This window comes from Excalfactoria chinensis, chromosome 5 (assembly GCF_039878825.1).
Source record: "Excalfactoria chinensis isolate bCotChi1 chromosome 5, bCotChi1.hap2, whole genome shotgun sequence".
NCBI classification, from domain to species: Eukaryota; Metazoa; Chordata; class Aves; order Galliformes; family Phasianidae; genus Excalfactoria; species Excalfactoria chinensis.
The window spans coordinates 42226515-42243326 of NC_092829.1; the positions used below are offsets into that span (position 1 = coordinate 42226515).

Below are 16812 nucleotides of genomic sequence, written 5' to 3' on the forward strand. Positions count from 1 at the left end.
TCAGCTAACTTTCAGAGAAGCTCGGTTCTCTGTTATGGATCAATGGCCCATGCCATTTCCTTCCTCGAAGACAATCTGGATGGTTGAGTAAATTTACTGCTCTGCTTCACATCCATTTGCAATGGAGATTTTCAAATCGGTTACTTCAGAGGAAGAAAATGTTGATTAAAGTCTGTGCAGGTCTACAATTCATTCCTCTAACTTCAGCAAGGCAAGAACTGATTAGAGGTGCAGATCTGAAGGGCGGCTTTTGATTTCCAGCCATACATGCACTGCTGAATATTTTGCAAAGCAGGTATAAGAAAAAAACCAACAATGCAAAATCTCTCTGTATTTATGGTCCTTATGATTAATCAGTGGGTGAAATTCTGCCCTGAGATTTGAAATGAAGCTTTCACTGTAGGCTGAAATATTCATTCTCATATCACAGCACAGGATTTAACCCATTCCGCAAAGATGCATCCTGCTGATCTATCCTTTCACAATAGCATACACGTTGCCCAGTTTTTAATAACGTTTCCAAAAAAGAGAAACAAACAAAAAAATATATCCAAAATGCATGCAAGGTGCAAGTTATCATTAACAGCTTGGTTAGCATCTCCTGTCACCTTGTATTCAATTCCTATGCATGCTGTCCCAGCAGGCAGGCACTGGGGAAGTTTAGAAGTTAAATCACATACCTGGAGGGGGGGCTTCATTTAGTAGGAGGTGTCAGGGGAAAAGGATACGAAAGGAAGATAAAAGAATTAGAAGTTATTCAGGAAGGGATCACCTCAAACTTTGGTAAGGCCAGGTTGAAATGGGTATCTTTCACATACTAGGTTATAAGGAGAGTGTTAATAAGTGTGGAAGAAGAGAGCATTTATAGTGGGGTGAGAAGAACACAGGGAGGGGATGTCATAGAAATGAAGGATAAAAGGAATTTGAATGTCAGTGGATTGCAGCTATTTAGTCATGCAACTGTAGAAATACTGGACAACTTCAGTATCACCCATGACCCTTAAGTTTAAATAAAACAGTTTCACAAGTGTGCACTGCAACCTGTTTCAGCTGTATTTATGCCCTTGTGGGAAAGTAAGCATGAGGGTATGACAGTGACTGCAAGGAAGTCTTGTTCTGGGTGCATCTTCCCTTTTCCATCTGAAGTGGCCCCGTCTGAGATCAACCACTGGCAGATCTGGGGCTCAGCTCCACAGAAAAGGAAATATTCAGGTCTATGCAGTGTTTCTCCTAAGCTTTGGGCAAGGTGCTACTGCAGGTTCAAGTAGTTATATCTGTTTCCTACAGGGATGATAAATTTTAGGGGATGGATTGATTCTTCATGACTCTGATTTGCTTCAACATCTTCAAACTGCTACGTGCAGAATTGCCTCAGATTAACACATAGGGATTTAGATATCACATGCTCTGTTGGTTAGATGGAAAACACCAGTGAAGTAAAAGAAATAGAGCAAGGAAACACAACAGCAATAGATCTGATCTCATGCAGGACCCAGGCTGCGACAGCTGAGATGCATGAGACAAAGGCAGCATTAAAAGCACAGAATCCAGAATCTAAATACTAATAAAGCAGAGTGAAGAGCTGCCAGAAGCTCTCAGTGTGTTCACATCTCCTTTATAAACCTTCCTCTCGGTTTGTTACAGACAGATGTTTCCAAGGGAAAAGACAACAAGGGAAGGCTGTAGGTAAGGTCTGACTTAATCGAATCTCATTAATAATTCGTGCAGATTCCAGGCCACTAATTGTGTTAAAGACCAACACACAGGACCGGGAAGCTGCTCAGTTGGCTTAGGACTGCAGGGGAAGGAGGCGCAGAGCATGCAGAGCAGCTGGTATGGCAGAAAGGTGCCCCAGTTTGGGCAAGCCACGCTCAGAAAAGACTTAGGAGCAGGTGAGAATGAACAAATACAGCTAAAATGAGAAGAGTGGGATGGGAAATGAGATGATGCAAGAATAGGAAGGGGCTGGTAAGCAGCACACGCATGAATGCTGAAGCGTTAAGTCATGCAAAATCAATCAGACATCCCACCCAGCCTCAAACACTGAAGGACGCTGAGCTGGTCTCCCTTGGCAGACAGCAGAGGGGAATAGCAGAGATGGGCTGCACTGAGACATGGCTGATCTCAAAAAGCTATGCAAAATGGCACAGAATCACTTGCACACTGTGGAGGACGCTACAGGTTCAGTTTCTGCTCTTCCACAGAATAAACCTTGCAACTTTCCTGTCAGCAGCCCAAGGAACCCTCTGAGTCCACTCAGTGGCCATCGCTACAGCTGACACTTTAGAATACTGTTTACAGAAATGTTATTACATTTTTCATGCATCAGTTAGCTCTTCCTCATTATTATTCATCACAGGGTAGAGGGAAGTATTACTGATGGAAGATGTAAGGAAGCTGAAGTTACAGTTTATCATTAATATTTGTGCTTTTATCTGGTTCCTTCCACCATCTTTGAATTCCTGAGTATAATATCAGAGTTACTGACGGGCTTTTCTCTTTTTTGGGGGGTGATGCTTCCGCTTTAACCCATTTCAGAGCACAACCCAATTGTGAAATGGCCAATCGCAATTGAATCTGCAGCACTCAATAACCCTTCACATTCACGCAGAGGAATTCAGAAGTCACATACCTGGTTCATGGACTTCTTTAAGAGGGAAGTAGCAGGTGAGGAGATGCAAAGAAAGACAAGAGAATTAGGGCAGGAAAGAGAGGATCATTAAAAAAAGAAACAAACAAGTTGCAAGTTTTTTAGCCAGGGTGGAAGGGGTTAAAGGGGTAAAAGTCATTAATAAGATTAAAAGAGAAATATGAGGGGAAATAGATGTCTATCAGAAAATTGTGGGGAGGCAGGAGGGAGGGCGTTGGGAGATGAGGTGAAGGTAAATGATACAGTTGTGTTAAAAAACACGTACCATCAGTTGGCACACAGATTAACTTGTATTAAAGTCAGGTCCATTACCCATAGGTTTGAATACGAGAGAAGGGCACAGAAAACCCTCCCTTATTCATGTATATAGAAATCCCAGCTCCTGCAGAAATCGGTGGGCTTGGAGGAGCTGGCACCTATTTCTCCAGTAGCCAGGATTTTACCATCTATAGGGGGCACACCAGTGCAGGACAGTGAACAGAGCACATTCCTGCTCTCAGACTCATGGGATGAAGTGTGGGCATCCAAAGAGGGGCTGGGAGGGGCATATAAATGTCAGTGGAGTCAGGCTGGTGGGCAGATGCTCTGGTAGGCATGATGTATTACCATTTTGCTAATCACACACTCTGCCTTGCCAGATCTGCCATTTAATACACGTTATAAAATCAAGTGCAATAGACATCTTGATATTCCCATGTTTGCAAAGTATGTATTAACCCATGAAAATACCAGTAGTAGCGTAGTGGTGATGGGGGGGAAAAAGCAAGCAAACACTTTTTTTTCCCCCCTGAATGGTCATTTTTTTTCTATAAATACACACTGCAGCCAAAATGCTGCTATTTGTTCCAACCCTTAGAAAACCAGGTGTGATGGTGTGTGGCCGGCTGTGGCTCAAGACTTCAGGTGAAAATGTTTCTATGTCAGTATGCTTCTGCAAAATTCATGTTTGTTCCTATGCAGTGACTGGGGCAGGGGACAGGAGGGAACATGATGCTAAGGGATGTGGCACTGCATGGCTGTCCCACATCCCACCCTGCAGGAGGAGGTGCTCTGAGGAGCACAATCCCTTTCCCAACTGGTGTCTGCACACACAGCCTGTTTAAGGAAATCAGAGCATGAGGGGCAATAAAAGCAACACCCAGCCCAACCCAGCACAGCATGCAACTACTGGAGAGACCAATTGTTGCAATAGCAAAAAAACCCCAGATGCACTCCATTAACAAGCATGCATTACAGGACCTTCTCTGCTCAAGCTGTGGAAGCCATTGGTGTGGACAAAGCTCTTAGCTCAATATGAAAAACACATGCTCTTCACATCTTGATCAAACCCCCTGCCTTCCAGCCAGGAGGGCTGTCAGGAGGCTGTCAGCAAGATCAGAACAGCAATTAGTACTTATTACAGCTTGTCCTATGTGAGTGAAGCAGCTCCCAGCAATCATGCAGAGGATATTTTCACATCCTCTCCTCTTCAGCCACCTCCAGAATTCCTGCATGTTACTGCTCCAGACACAAACAGGAATTCACAAACGATGGCACATACCTTCTTCATGAGCTTTAGTGGGTGGAAGAGTCACAAAACAAAAAGCAAAGAAATACAAGAGCATTAGGAACAACACCCATACAACAACCTTGCACCCATACAAAATGAAGGGGAAGGGAAGTCTGAGAATATGTTGTATGGAAATAAAGTAATATGGATAAAACAAAAAAACACTAATGAAAATGAGGACACTGATAGAGATAGTAAGAAGGGAAAGTTGATTTAAGTGGCCATATCAGATGTCATTTGTCTTAAATGCAGATTTCTGCACTTCTGGATAAAACACAGAATCTCACACTGTCAAAACTCGGCCAGGCTTATAGCAGAATTACAGCCTGAAGCCAATAGCTTTTTGGTAGCATGAAGCTGCACTTACTATCATGAGATGGTAGCATAAGAACTCCATTGCATCAATACAGAGAAAGCCATCATTCACAATTTACAAAGCTAAGAAATCTAAAAGCCATTTCCAGTTGCTCTTTTACAACAGGTTTTAAAGCTAAGAAATGGGCATGAGGAAAGGCTGCCATAGGAACACCAGCTATGGGCACACCAGCAAGTTGGCCAGAACTTGGCCCAACACAGATGGAGGTCCAAAGTGTTGTGCAACCCAAAGAGACATAGCCTCAGAACAGAGGGTACCCAAATTGCCTATGAACTTTATGTTTCCCAGCACCTTAATACTTTGTTTTCAGGCAACAATTACTACACTGTATCATATCAGTAAGACATCAAGGGTCAAGTCAAAACATGGAGGGAGTGCAGAACCCAACACAGCTCTAAGTTTAAATCTGCACTCTTCTGTTTATTTTCAGCTCCTGTTTCCCTTTAACATCTCAGGTCCTCTTGGCCACCTCTGAGCTTGCTCTGTACAACAGGAATTTGGGAGTCATCTCACATACCTTCCTCATGATGAGCTTTAGTGAGTGAATGAATCACAGAGCAGGATGCAAAGAAAGATGAGAGTTAGAAACTGCAAAACAACCTTGCACTCATACAAAACATAGGGGAGGGGACGTTAGAGAGTATTGTGTGGAAACAAAATAGCATGGATACAGAAATCACTGCTGAAATTGCGGGTACAGGCAATCTGAGACATTATGAGCATAAACCTGATTTAAGTTGCTGTATATGACATCATTTATCTTAAACACACATTGCTGCATTTCAGGATAAAGTACGCAATCTCACACTACCAAAGCTTGCCCAGGCTTACAGTGGAATTAAAACCTGAAGCCGTCAGCTTTTTGGTGGCATGAAGTTGCACTTACTACCTAGAAACTCCATTGCATCAACATGATGAAAGCTATCTTTAATCATTTGCAAAGCTATATAATTGAAAAATACTGGCCAGTTGCTTTATTACACAACAGGCTTTAAAGTTAAGAAATGGGCATGAAGAAAGGCTGCTGTAGAAAAACCAGCACAGTGTTGGGCACACCAGCACACTGGCCCAATACAACAGGACATTCAAAGTGTTGTGCCTTCCAAAGAGACATACAGCCTCAGAACAGAGTGTTTCCAAGCTGTTCAAGGATTCTGTGTTTCCCTGCACCTTAACACTTCATTTTCAGGCCACAATTACTGGAATATATCATCAGGACATCAAGTGTCAATACTGAACAAGAAGGGAGTACAGAACCCAACACAGCTGGAGGTTTAATTCTGCACTCCTGTGTCTATTTTCAGTTCCTGTTCCCCTTTACACTCTCATGTCCTCTTGGTTACATCTGAGTGGACCCTGAACAATGGGAATTTGGGAGTCATCTCACATACCTTCCTCGTGAGGAGCTTTAGTGAGTGGAAGAATCACAGAGCAGGATGCAAAGAAAGATAAGAGTGTTAGGAACTGCAAGACAATCTTGTTTCCATACAAAACAGAGGGGAAAGGATGTCTGAGGCAGTATTGCGGGGATATGAAACAAGGATATAAAAGTTGCTAACGAAATTGAGGGTATAGGGAACTTGAGAAATTATGAACGCAAACCTGAACTAAGTAGCTATATGAAATGTCATTTGTCTTAAATGCACATTACTGCATTACTGAATAAAGCATATAGTTGAAACCAGCATGCAGTGGACAAGTAAGTCCTTTACATCAACATGAAAAAGCCATCTTTAATCATTTGCAAAGCTAAAGAATATAGAAATCATTGCCAGATGCTTTATAACACAACGGGTATCAAAGTTAAAAAAAAAAAAAAGGGGGGGAGGGGGGGGGGGCATGAAAAAAGGCTGCCATAGGAAAACCAGCCACAGGCACACCAGCAGATTGGCCAGCACTTGGACCAACACAGATGGAGGTGAAAAACCTTGCACCTCCCAAAGATACCCACGCAGCCTCAGAGCAGAGGGTATCCAAGCTGCCTATGAGCTTTATGTTTCCTGGCACCTTGACACTTTGTTTTCAGGCAACAATTACTACACGGTATCGCTAGGACATCAAGGGTCAAGTCAAAACATGGAGGGAGTGCAGAACCAAACAGCTCTAAGTTTAAATCTGCACTCCTCTGTCTAATTTCAGCTCCCATTTCCCTTTGACATCTCACACTATTTTGGCCACATCTGAGCTTACTCTGAACAACAGGAATTTGGGAATCATCTCACATACCTTCCTCATGATGAGCTTTAGTGCGTGGAAGAATCACAGAGCAGGATGCAAAGAAAGACGAGAGAGTTAGGAACTGCAAAACAACCTTGCACTCATACAAAACAGAGGGGAGGGGATGTTAGAGAGTATTGTGGGGGAATAAAATAGCATGGATACAGAAATCACTACTGAAACTGTGGGCACAGGAATCCTGAGATACTATGAACAAAAACCTGATTTAAGTTGCTGTATACGATATCATTTATCTTAAATGCACATTACTGCATTTTGGGATAAAGCATGCACTTAATACCAAGAGACTGTGAACAAATAAGTCCTTTATATCAACATGATAAAAGCCATCTTTAATTATTTACAAAGCTAAGCAATAAATAGAGGCCAGTTGCTTCATTACACAACAGGCTTTAAAGCTAAAAAATGGGCATGAGGAAAGGCTGCCATAGGAACACCAGCTGTGGGCACATCCACAGGTTGGCCAGCATTTGGTCCAATGCAGATGGGTCAAGTCAAAACATGGAGGGAGTGCAGAACCCAACACAGCTCTAAGTTTAAATCCACACTCCTCTGTCTATTTTCAGCTCCCATTTGCCTTTGACATCTCACACTATTTTGGCCACATCTGAGCTTACTCTGTACAACAGAAATTTGGGAGTCATCTCACATACCTTCCTCGTGATGAGCTTTAGTGAGTGGAAGAGTCACAGAGCAGGATGCAAAGAAAGATGAGAGTTAGAAACTGCAAAACAACCTTGCGCTCATACAAAACAGAGGGGAGGGGGTAAAGAATAAACTTGATTTAAGTGGCCACATTCGATGTCATTTGTTTTAAATGCATATTGCCTTCCCAGTGAGCTACTTTAGGTGGGAAGTACCACAGGACAATGCAAAGAAGCACTGAGTGATGCACATTAATGCACAGGACGAATAATCTATCAGGCCAGAAGGAATAGTTTAATCCCAATAAGGGATGAACTAAGGGCAAGTAGGAGCAGGATTGAGACACAGGTGAGTGGAAATTAGCTGCACCACATGAGAGGAGCAGCCTACAGCAGAGGAAACATAGGGACCATAGATAACACAGTGACCATGTTCTGCTCCTCTTGCCCCATACTTCAGTTCCTCTCAGTTCTAAGGAGATGATGGGAAGGTGTAAGGAAGGTCAAGGTGCATACTTTCTTCATGAGACCCAGCAGCTGGAATGAGGCATGGAGCCAGAATGGTGAGATGGAAAATGAGCAGTTAGACTAAAGGGTATGTGAAAGCAACAGGGGAGTATAGAACACACAGGGTTGTGAAACAGAGAAACATAAATTGGAGACAGGTGACCAAGGTGTGCATGGGTGCAAGAGATGTAAATCCTTCACTCCTGCACTCTGCAGAAAACACTGTTGTCTGCTCAGAGATGATCTGCTCCTTTTATAAACAGGTTTACAGGTTTTTCATACGTGCCTGTAGCACAAAGCTTTGCAAATGCAAAGGGAACCAACCCACCCTTTGGCTCCTCATACTCAGAGCACCAAGCCCCAGACAAATCAACTACAAAGGGTGAGTTTCTGTTCCAGCCCCTTTCCTGGTCCTACAGACACAACACACCCTGCAGAGAGCCAGCCAAGTTATTTGCCAGTATCCTCACAAATATAACTAATAACACCATAGAAAGCAGGCGTTATTATTTATATTATATATAATACTATATATTATAGTCTATAACTTATAATATATATGATATACTATATATAATATTACATATTATAGAATATGTACTGTGTAACACATGGCTACGCACATACCTTGCCACAGATGGATTTTGGCTTTAAAATCCATCTAATCACTTTCTGCCAAGCTACGCAGGAGAAACCAGTTGATATGGGATGTAGACTTTCAGAGCTAGACCTCAGCTGCTCTTTGGCTGGTATCATCAACACCCACGGCTAAAAACCAGCCTCAGAGCCACATATCCCACACTATTCCCTCCCCAAAACCAGTGGAGGTGTTGATGGATATACAGCGTGGTGGGACCCCAAAATTTCCTGACACCCTCCTAAACCATTTGATCCTCATGTGGGAATGCAGAGGCTCAGGGAAGTAAGTGTTTTCAGGTGAGGTATCCCTTGTCCCAGCATCCTTCTCTCGCCTCTTGTTTTCTTCTACCCTGAGCCTTGCAAAGAGCAGAGCTGAGATGTCCTTCCACATACCTTCCTCTTGGACCTCTTCTGTGGGTGGCAGCATCATGCAGCAAAGAGAATGAAGAAGAAAATTAAAACAGAAATATCTGATTTAAACATTCCCTCAGGTTTTCCAGTCATCCAAGGTAGAAATACACAATGATGAAATTACAGAATGAGAGAGTAATAATAATAAGACCTTTTATGGGCGTGTTATGGGGTTCTAAATGTTACTGAAATGGGAATATGACCACAAATAAAAACCTCATTACAAAGTCACCCGCTGTTTTATCTTTATTAGAGCTGGTTGAAGTTTCCTAAGGCTCAGTTTTGATGAAATTTTAACCACAAATAAAATTTCTCCATTATTATTATTACTATTTTAAATCCATGTTTCTTAAACAGTTACAGATTTAGATTTAACACTCCTCAAATTTTGAACCGTTAAAGAAATTCATCTCTGAATTTCAAGAAATGGATGTTAATGTCACAGAGTCCTCCACCACCTTTTTTTTTTTAACCTAAGATTTTGGAGAGAGGATTTAACACCTCTGGGACAAGAAAGTCACAGTGCAGTAAAAAAGATAGATCGAACCAAATAAAGATCTGTTTCCATATGCATATATAACTACACACTTGTGTGTGTGTGTGTGTATTTACATATATATGCACATGATATATGTGCATCTACATAGAAAAGACCCAGTTTCCTACCAGCTCAATAAGTGACATCAATAGCTGTCATTGCATTGATGTCTGTGGCTCAGGACCACATCCCAGCCACCAAGCGTGAACTGTTTGCTCTGCATTTATTTGCACACATTCTTCCTCTGTACCAAGAGAGAAAGAAAGCAGAAGCCATGTCACATACCTGTTTCATGAGCTTCAGATGGCAAGCGTCACAGAACAAGAAGCCACAGCAAACAGGAAAATGGAAACAGAAAACTGTTAGAAATTGGTATTCTAGTCAGGCAAGACCTGGAGAATATGTGGTTAAAAAGTGATGGGAAGAAGTTATATGGGTTGCTTTGGAAGACAGCACAAAGGTCAAGCAAAGCTGGGGAACAATGCAAAGATACACATCAGAGGAGGTGGTCATGCAGATAAAGAAAAGTAGGATGATAGTCACCTGCCTTTTAATTTCAATTATTACCATATTGAAACTCAAAAGGAGACAGTAAGGGACAGAAGGAGAGAGGGAAGGAAGGAGAGAGGGAAGAAGCACTTCTCCTTTTAGGAAGGCTTGTCTGTAGGAATGACACCCTTTGCTCACTCTTTGGGCATTTGACAAGATGCAAAGAAAGATGGAGTATGATCAGCACTGACACCTCCTCAGCTCTACCCCTCTGGGCAGCAGCCACTGGAGACACCTCTACAATGCATTTGACACCCACACTTGCTGCTCTTGGGCCCTTGATCTCCTTATCTCCCTGGTAGGGAAGCTGAGGGAAGAACAGCTATGCCTTAGATATGAAACTATTCTGAGCAAAGCTCCTTTCTTTTCCTATCACTGCTGATGGGAATTACTTAAAGGCAGCAACCTAAGAGGAACAAGCTGCCCCAAGATGGACATTTCTGCAGATGACAGAGTCTCAGAGGTGGGCAATATGGAAAATTCCACCTCCCAGAAAAGGCTTTCACATGACCTTTTAGAAAACGTCTTGGACACTGAAGTGAGCTCTTAGAAAGAAAACTCCTATGGATGTGTCCCAGAGTTTTGCCCTCATTTCATTTCTAGATACCATGGGAAAATGAAGGATGACAACTGACAGCTACACTTGCCTGAACATGTCAGAAGTGCCCAGCGAAACCAGTGATACACCTCCAGAATCTTCCCCTCCCTGCTGGCTGCAGACTGATACAAATCAGGTGAAAAATCTCAGGGGTGTGAAGGGCTTTTCATACTCCATCTTTCCAAAGCTTCCTCTGTGTCTTTAGCAGCTTGTCAAAACACCTTTTGCCAGCTAATGGTGCAACTGAAAGACGACTTCTTCGCCAGATTATTCCCTGCCTCACCTTTTCCAGACTCCCCAGTACCCTGTGCCTGGTGCTCCGGAGGAGCCAGACAACCCAATCTCCTTTCCAGTTACAAGATTCAGCTTTATCACCATCTCCTGTGGCTCCTACAAATATCATGTTTAAACACAACATGTCTTCAGATCATGATCCCATCTTGGCCATGTTTTGACTGGCAGATCAAGTGTTTCAGATCACCTTTAGTGGCAAGTGTCAAAGAGAGGTGTAAAATACAGACAAGAAAAAGGCAAAATCAAGAATCCAGAAAAGATCAGTTACATTCCAAGTGTTTTGTTACCTTCTTCTTCATATTCCTCTGCATCGAAATATAGGAGGCGGGGGAGAAAAAGCAGACAATCATCAACTTTAGCACCCAACACGCAGCCAGCAACAGGTGACACATCAGTAGGACGTCACCCATGATAGAACCCTTTAAGTTTCACATGGATATGGGCAAGATGCCCTCAAAGGGGTCACTTTCAAAACAGAAAGAAAAACAGCAAGCAAGATGCCCTTGAGAAAAGGGAGCTATACAATGGGGGGAGGGCAATATTGTATTGAATTCTTTCTTGGGTAATGGAAGCTCAGGTGCACAAGCATGCTGAGGGAAAGAGGTATCAGGGAGGTCCAATGAACATACAGAAAAAAAAACAAAAACACAAAAAACAAAGAAAAACATATTTGTTGCTGTGTTGCTTGCATACATTGTGTTTCTGACTTTAAAACAGAAATAATGTATACAAAACCTTCAAAATAAATTGCCAGCAGATGGCAGTGCCCCTACAAAAAAGAGCAGCATCCCCACACAGTCAGGACGTCAGGTTTGGGCAGAAATCCCAAGGTTTGCCCGCAGCACACACAGGCAAACACTGACTAGCAAAAAAGACTGTTACAACAACACATATTTAGACATCGTGAAAAGCTAATTGCAATGGTACATTGCAGTAAGAGACCAATGATAGGCAGAAAGGAGAAGGTAGACACAGTCAGTGAATGCTACAGACTTGCACAGAAGAAATTAGAGATTTTGGACTCACCCTCTCCTTGCTCCCTGTGAGAAAGAAAGAAAGAAAAAAATAGTTATTGAAAGTACATTTTTCTTCCACTCCATAATCTTGCCAGGCTATACTGAAGAAATCCAATGCACTTCTGTTTAAAATCTATGCTGTTTCTTCTTTCCTCCTTTCTCCCTCTGCTCTCAAAAGAGACATTTCGTTTTAAGACAATTAAAAGTCAATTTACTAATGTTCCTGATTCTGCTGGTGCATATGGAGATATGTCCCAGCATAATGTTACCATCATATGATACGCACAAGGAAACACTCTGCAGAGGCTGAAAAGGCTAATGGACTTCAGCCCCGGTGCACTGTGCATGATGGCCTTCAACTCTAGAGGCCATCTAGAGTTCTAAAAATCTAGGATAAAGCAGATGCTGTTGATGTTTATTTCATGGCTGTTATCACCTCATTTTCATGTTCCATCCCCATTCCCCACCTCTTCTCCCCAGACTTTCTTGCACTGCTGTCACCTTGCCCAAAACCCCAAACCTTGAACCAGGCATGCCTGGTAGAGTCAGACAGGTTACAGCCAAAAAGAGTCTGAGCAAGGGATATGTTGGATAGATGTTGCCCTAAAAAGCATTCAATTTCATCTTTGGAAGTTTTGTTGTGTTAATTATTTAAGATTTGGCTGGACATAATGGCCTTGAAGTAAGGTAAGAGAATAACTGGCCTCTGCAGGTCAGGACTTAAAGCATCCAATCCCATAATTGCCTCAAATTCCCCCTCTCTACCTATTAACATAGAAATGGCAGCTGATCTCATTGAATTTGGACACGTTATTCTGAACTTGTTAAATCAGGGCAGAAAGCAATACCTCCACCAGTCCGTGTTTCATTCAGACTCCGTTATGAATAGCACCATGGCCACCAAGGATAAGTGGTGTTGGGTCAAGGTATCAGGAAGACTTTCCCTCCTGCATGAACTCCAACAGACCCTTTGTCACCTAGAGCCCCTTCCCTGCTGCTCAATGCCTTGAGGCTATGCATGGAGTGACAGCTGCTTCCCATCTCCATGGGAATGCCCTTGGGCACTCTGTGGACCCAAGCAGAACAGATGAGCATGCAGGCAGCTAGCTCTCTACTTACACTTCCTCGGTATCAGACATGTTGGCAGTGAGTTTCTAAATAAAAGGGGAAAAGAAGGAGAAGAAAAAAGTGTTATTAGTGAGAGAGCCTCCTAAATAATTCCAAAGCAGGAGCAGATGGGTTGACATTTGAAGATGAAAAAAGCCAGGCATCTGCTTTCCCACACAGCAGCCAATCCCCCACCAACACTGCCATTTTCGGAGTGCTACAGACCCCTGCCAGCCAGGTCAGATGAGAAGGAGAAATGGAAAAGGGGAAAGATCAGCTGGCAAGACACGCCTATCAACTCAGCCACCCTGGGGGGGAAAATCTGGACCTGGCTTTGGGTTACAAAACCTCCAAGGCTCAGTGAGATGGGCACAGACCTTGTCCTCTCACACCTGTCTGACATTTCCATTACTTCAGCAAGATCAGAGAAATTTTGCCTTCTTTTACGCTACTGCAAGTGGAAAGATCCCAGCTTCAAAGCATTACTCAGAGCTAGAAAATATAATAGTAATAAAAAAAACAAACAACCACTCCACAGATATATCCAGAGATAACTAATTGTCAGCACACAGAAACTGTCATTAGGGGCATTAGGTAACAGTGTCTGGCTTACACGGTTGATTAATACATGAACAATGGGCTACTGGTTAATTTAGGATGAAAACTGACCAAATGCATGGTTAGGCAACCTACCTCAGTCTATCCAGTTGTACTTATTACAACACATCTCACAGAATGTGGCAGAAACAAATCCATCCACGGCTCATAACACTCTTCTCTGGCTTGTGTTTGAGCACATTGCAGTGCAAGATCTCCCCCCCCTTCCAAAAGTCTGTCCTGAAGTTGGGTGCAGGAGGTAGTCAGGGCCCCTCCAGACTTCCTCCAAATTGGCAGCAGGTCTTAAAATACAAAGCCAGGCCACTCTTGGCTGGGAAGCCCAAACCGTGACTTTCACAACTTCATTACTCAGCTGATATATGAGAGATGTCTTGAAGGAGCAGGTGGACTGATTTAGGTTCAAAAGGAACAACTGCAGCTCAGAAGCTTTCTATTTCAGAGGAAGGCAGTAATCCCAGAGGCTCCAACTCTGCCCTATAAGGGATCCTTTCCATTCCCCAGCAGTGACCCTGAACACCACTCTCTAGCGCTACTTGTTGACACCAACAGGATTTTAAAACCTCATGTTCTAAACAGGCTGTATTTTCAACATCCCCATATACTTTTATTAATATTTACTTATTTCTAAGAACTCAGTATTGCCCTGGAAGTCATGTCAGCAATGGCTGTGTTACGAATGGGGGGATGGCCTACTGCTAGATCACATAAGACCTGGGTTCAACAATCTCTTATCACAAGGCTGCATTTAACTGGTAGCTATGATTGCCCCCCCACCCCATATTGGAGCAACCTCAGCTCTGCAAAAGGCTTTTAGAATCACAGAAACTCTTAGGGTGGAAGGGACCCTAAAGATCATCGAGCTCCAGCTGCTTGCTTAGGTATAACACCACCTCTTGCCTCTCTTTCTCTACATCATCCAGTCTTCAGTATTAAGGCTTCCCCTCACCGTCTGCAGAGGGGCTAGCAGTATGATAGCTTTACAGTTTCACTTCAGCCTCCCAAAATTATTTGAGCTAATAGCAATAACACTTAACAGCATGTTACTGTTGTCAGTGGGTTGGTGGAGATTGTCCTGGCAAAGGCCCAAGGAGAGAACCTTTCAGATGACCAGCTGTTGGCATCTACCAAAGTATGTGATCTGTAGGACTCAAAGCAACGGCCAATCCTTCCCCCATGCATTCTGCTTTAATTTGTAAAGGCAGACTTCATTCTTCCCAAGATAGAACAAAATAAAACAAAAAAAAAAAAAGGAACTGAAGAGCTTTGGGCTAAACTTCCCATTTCACTGCATGGTACAAAGAGTGATACTGCTCTGTGCTGAAGAAGAAAATAGCCTGAGAGCCCTACATGTGGATGCAGAGTGAAAATGTTTGTTTGGTGTGGGGTGGGCATGTAATGCAGGGCATACTGTTCTTTCCAAGGCAATTGAAGTCAACAGGAGACTTTGCAATCAAGCTTGCTATTAACTGTTATTGGAATGAGCTCATCCACTCTCCAATTTAGCTCTCAGGACTTCTTGCTGAGGGTTGTCACATTGGTACTCCCCTACGCTCTTCCATATTTGTTAATCCAAGTGCTGTGACAGCGAGCGGGACTTGGCATGGCATTTGCCCACATGCTAGGAAAGCCAAGCTAGAATACCAAGGTCTCTGACACTCAAATGCCCCAATTCAGAGGGGCTTTCCAAGCTCCTGATAAAACAAATCAATAACAAGACAAGGACAAAACCACATAACAAGAAAAATATCCTGGGCAACTTGAGAGCCATGTATGACACAAGAAACGATTCTCAGTTCCTGCACCATCCACAAAGCTAACCATGTCATCGAAGCAGCAGATAAAACAGATCCCTATTTACCTCCAAACGGGACTGAAGAAAGCAATCTGCTATGAACAGTATACATACTTTTTTTTTTTCCACTGAAGGCAATGGAAAATCTCCAGCTGGCTCAGGATTGCCCTTCAGTGGAAATTACATTACAAGCAGCAAACGCAGCCTGAGATTAAGGCTGTTAGCACCTTGAGGCAATAACTGGTTTTTGTTTGTACAGTGGCAGAGAAAAATGGGGTTTGGACTTGACTGATGTTTAAGGATGTAATAAAATCAATTAGTTAATAATGCCCACCATCTGGGAGGAAAGCAAAATACGGCTTTGCCAGCCCAAGCTTCCTGCCTCCTCTCACCCCTTCAGGTAAAAGCAAAAGCTTACCTTTTGCATTTTATTCAAGCTAAAAACCCTGAATAACTTCATTTCTAATTTGATTTGCTTATGTTATTCATGCCCTAATGCTTGTTCCATTCAAAAATGAAATTAAGCCACAGACACTCACTTACTTTTCCAATAAACACAGGGATGTGGCAGTATTATTGCTTGCCCTCCCAGCTGACAGAGGTAATGCCTGCTTCCTCCTCAACCCCAAATGGCCAGGGGCCATCTCAGCTCGTCCTCTTTGACCTCAAACTCTTCTGTCCCTGGCCAAAGGAGCAGAACCATCACGTCCCAAGAAGCATCTTAGCAGCTGGGAATGTGCCTGCCTGTCTGCCAGCTGGGAGGAGGAATGGGCTCCCTTGCACCCCAAGCCCATCCTTGGAAATAAACCACCACCAGCCATACAAGGGAGGCAAGGTGGCAGGAGCTCTATGGAAGGGAGGGAGGAATAAACTGGCTGTGGATGAGCAATGGAACAGCAATCAGACAAGAAGCAGGGTTCAATCCACCAAAGACATGCTTTCCTGTCAGGGGCTTCTGCAAACACATCTATTAATATTATTTTTGTAATAATAGATTACCTACACAAGTATATATTTATATATATTACTTCCATTCATCTGCCCCCTCCTTTATTTCTTAACTGCTCGGTATTTTCCAGCAGTAAGTGCTTTTCTTACTGCTGGGATTGAGTAGTGGAGCTCAGTTGTTACCCTATTCTCCTCCAGCACTAAGCAAAAAAAAGAATTCTTTCACCAAAACACACCCTTTAACCTTGTCCTTAGGTGCTGTCTACTTGTTGTCTGAAGATGGCCAGAAGCAACAAGGCTAAAATGGAGAGATCAGCTGCGCCCAACTGATGTCCCTG

At 43.0% G+C, this 16812-nt stretch overlaps 1 protein-coding gene across 1 annotated transcript in view; it reads right to left on the reverse strand.

The window, feature by feature from the left end:
* The window catches only part of TNNT3 (troponin T3, fast skeletal type), a 28493-nt gene extending 15345 nt beyond the window's left edge, over positions 1-13148 (reverse strand). The window contains exons 1-4 of the mRNA XM_072338827.1: positions 13129-13148; positions 12020-12033; positions 11281-11298; positions 8997-9014 (exon numbers count right to left, since the gene is read on the reverse strand). Of these exons, the coding sequence (XP_072194928.1) occupies positions 8997-9014; positions 11281-11298; positions 12020-12033; positions 13129-13148 (70 nt within the window). The remainder of the gene's footprint in view (positions 1-8996; positions 9015-11280; positions 11299-12019; positions 12034-13128) is intronic.
* Positions 13149-16812: the final 3664 nt, after the last annotated feature.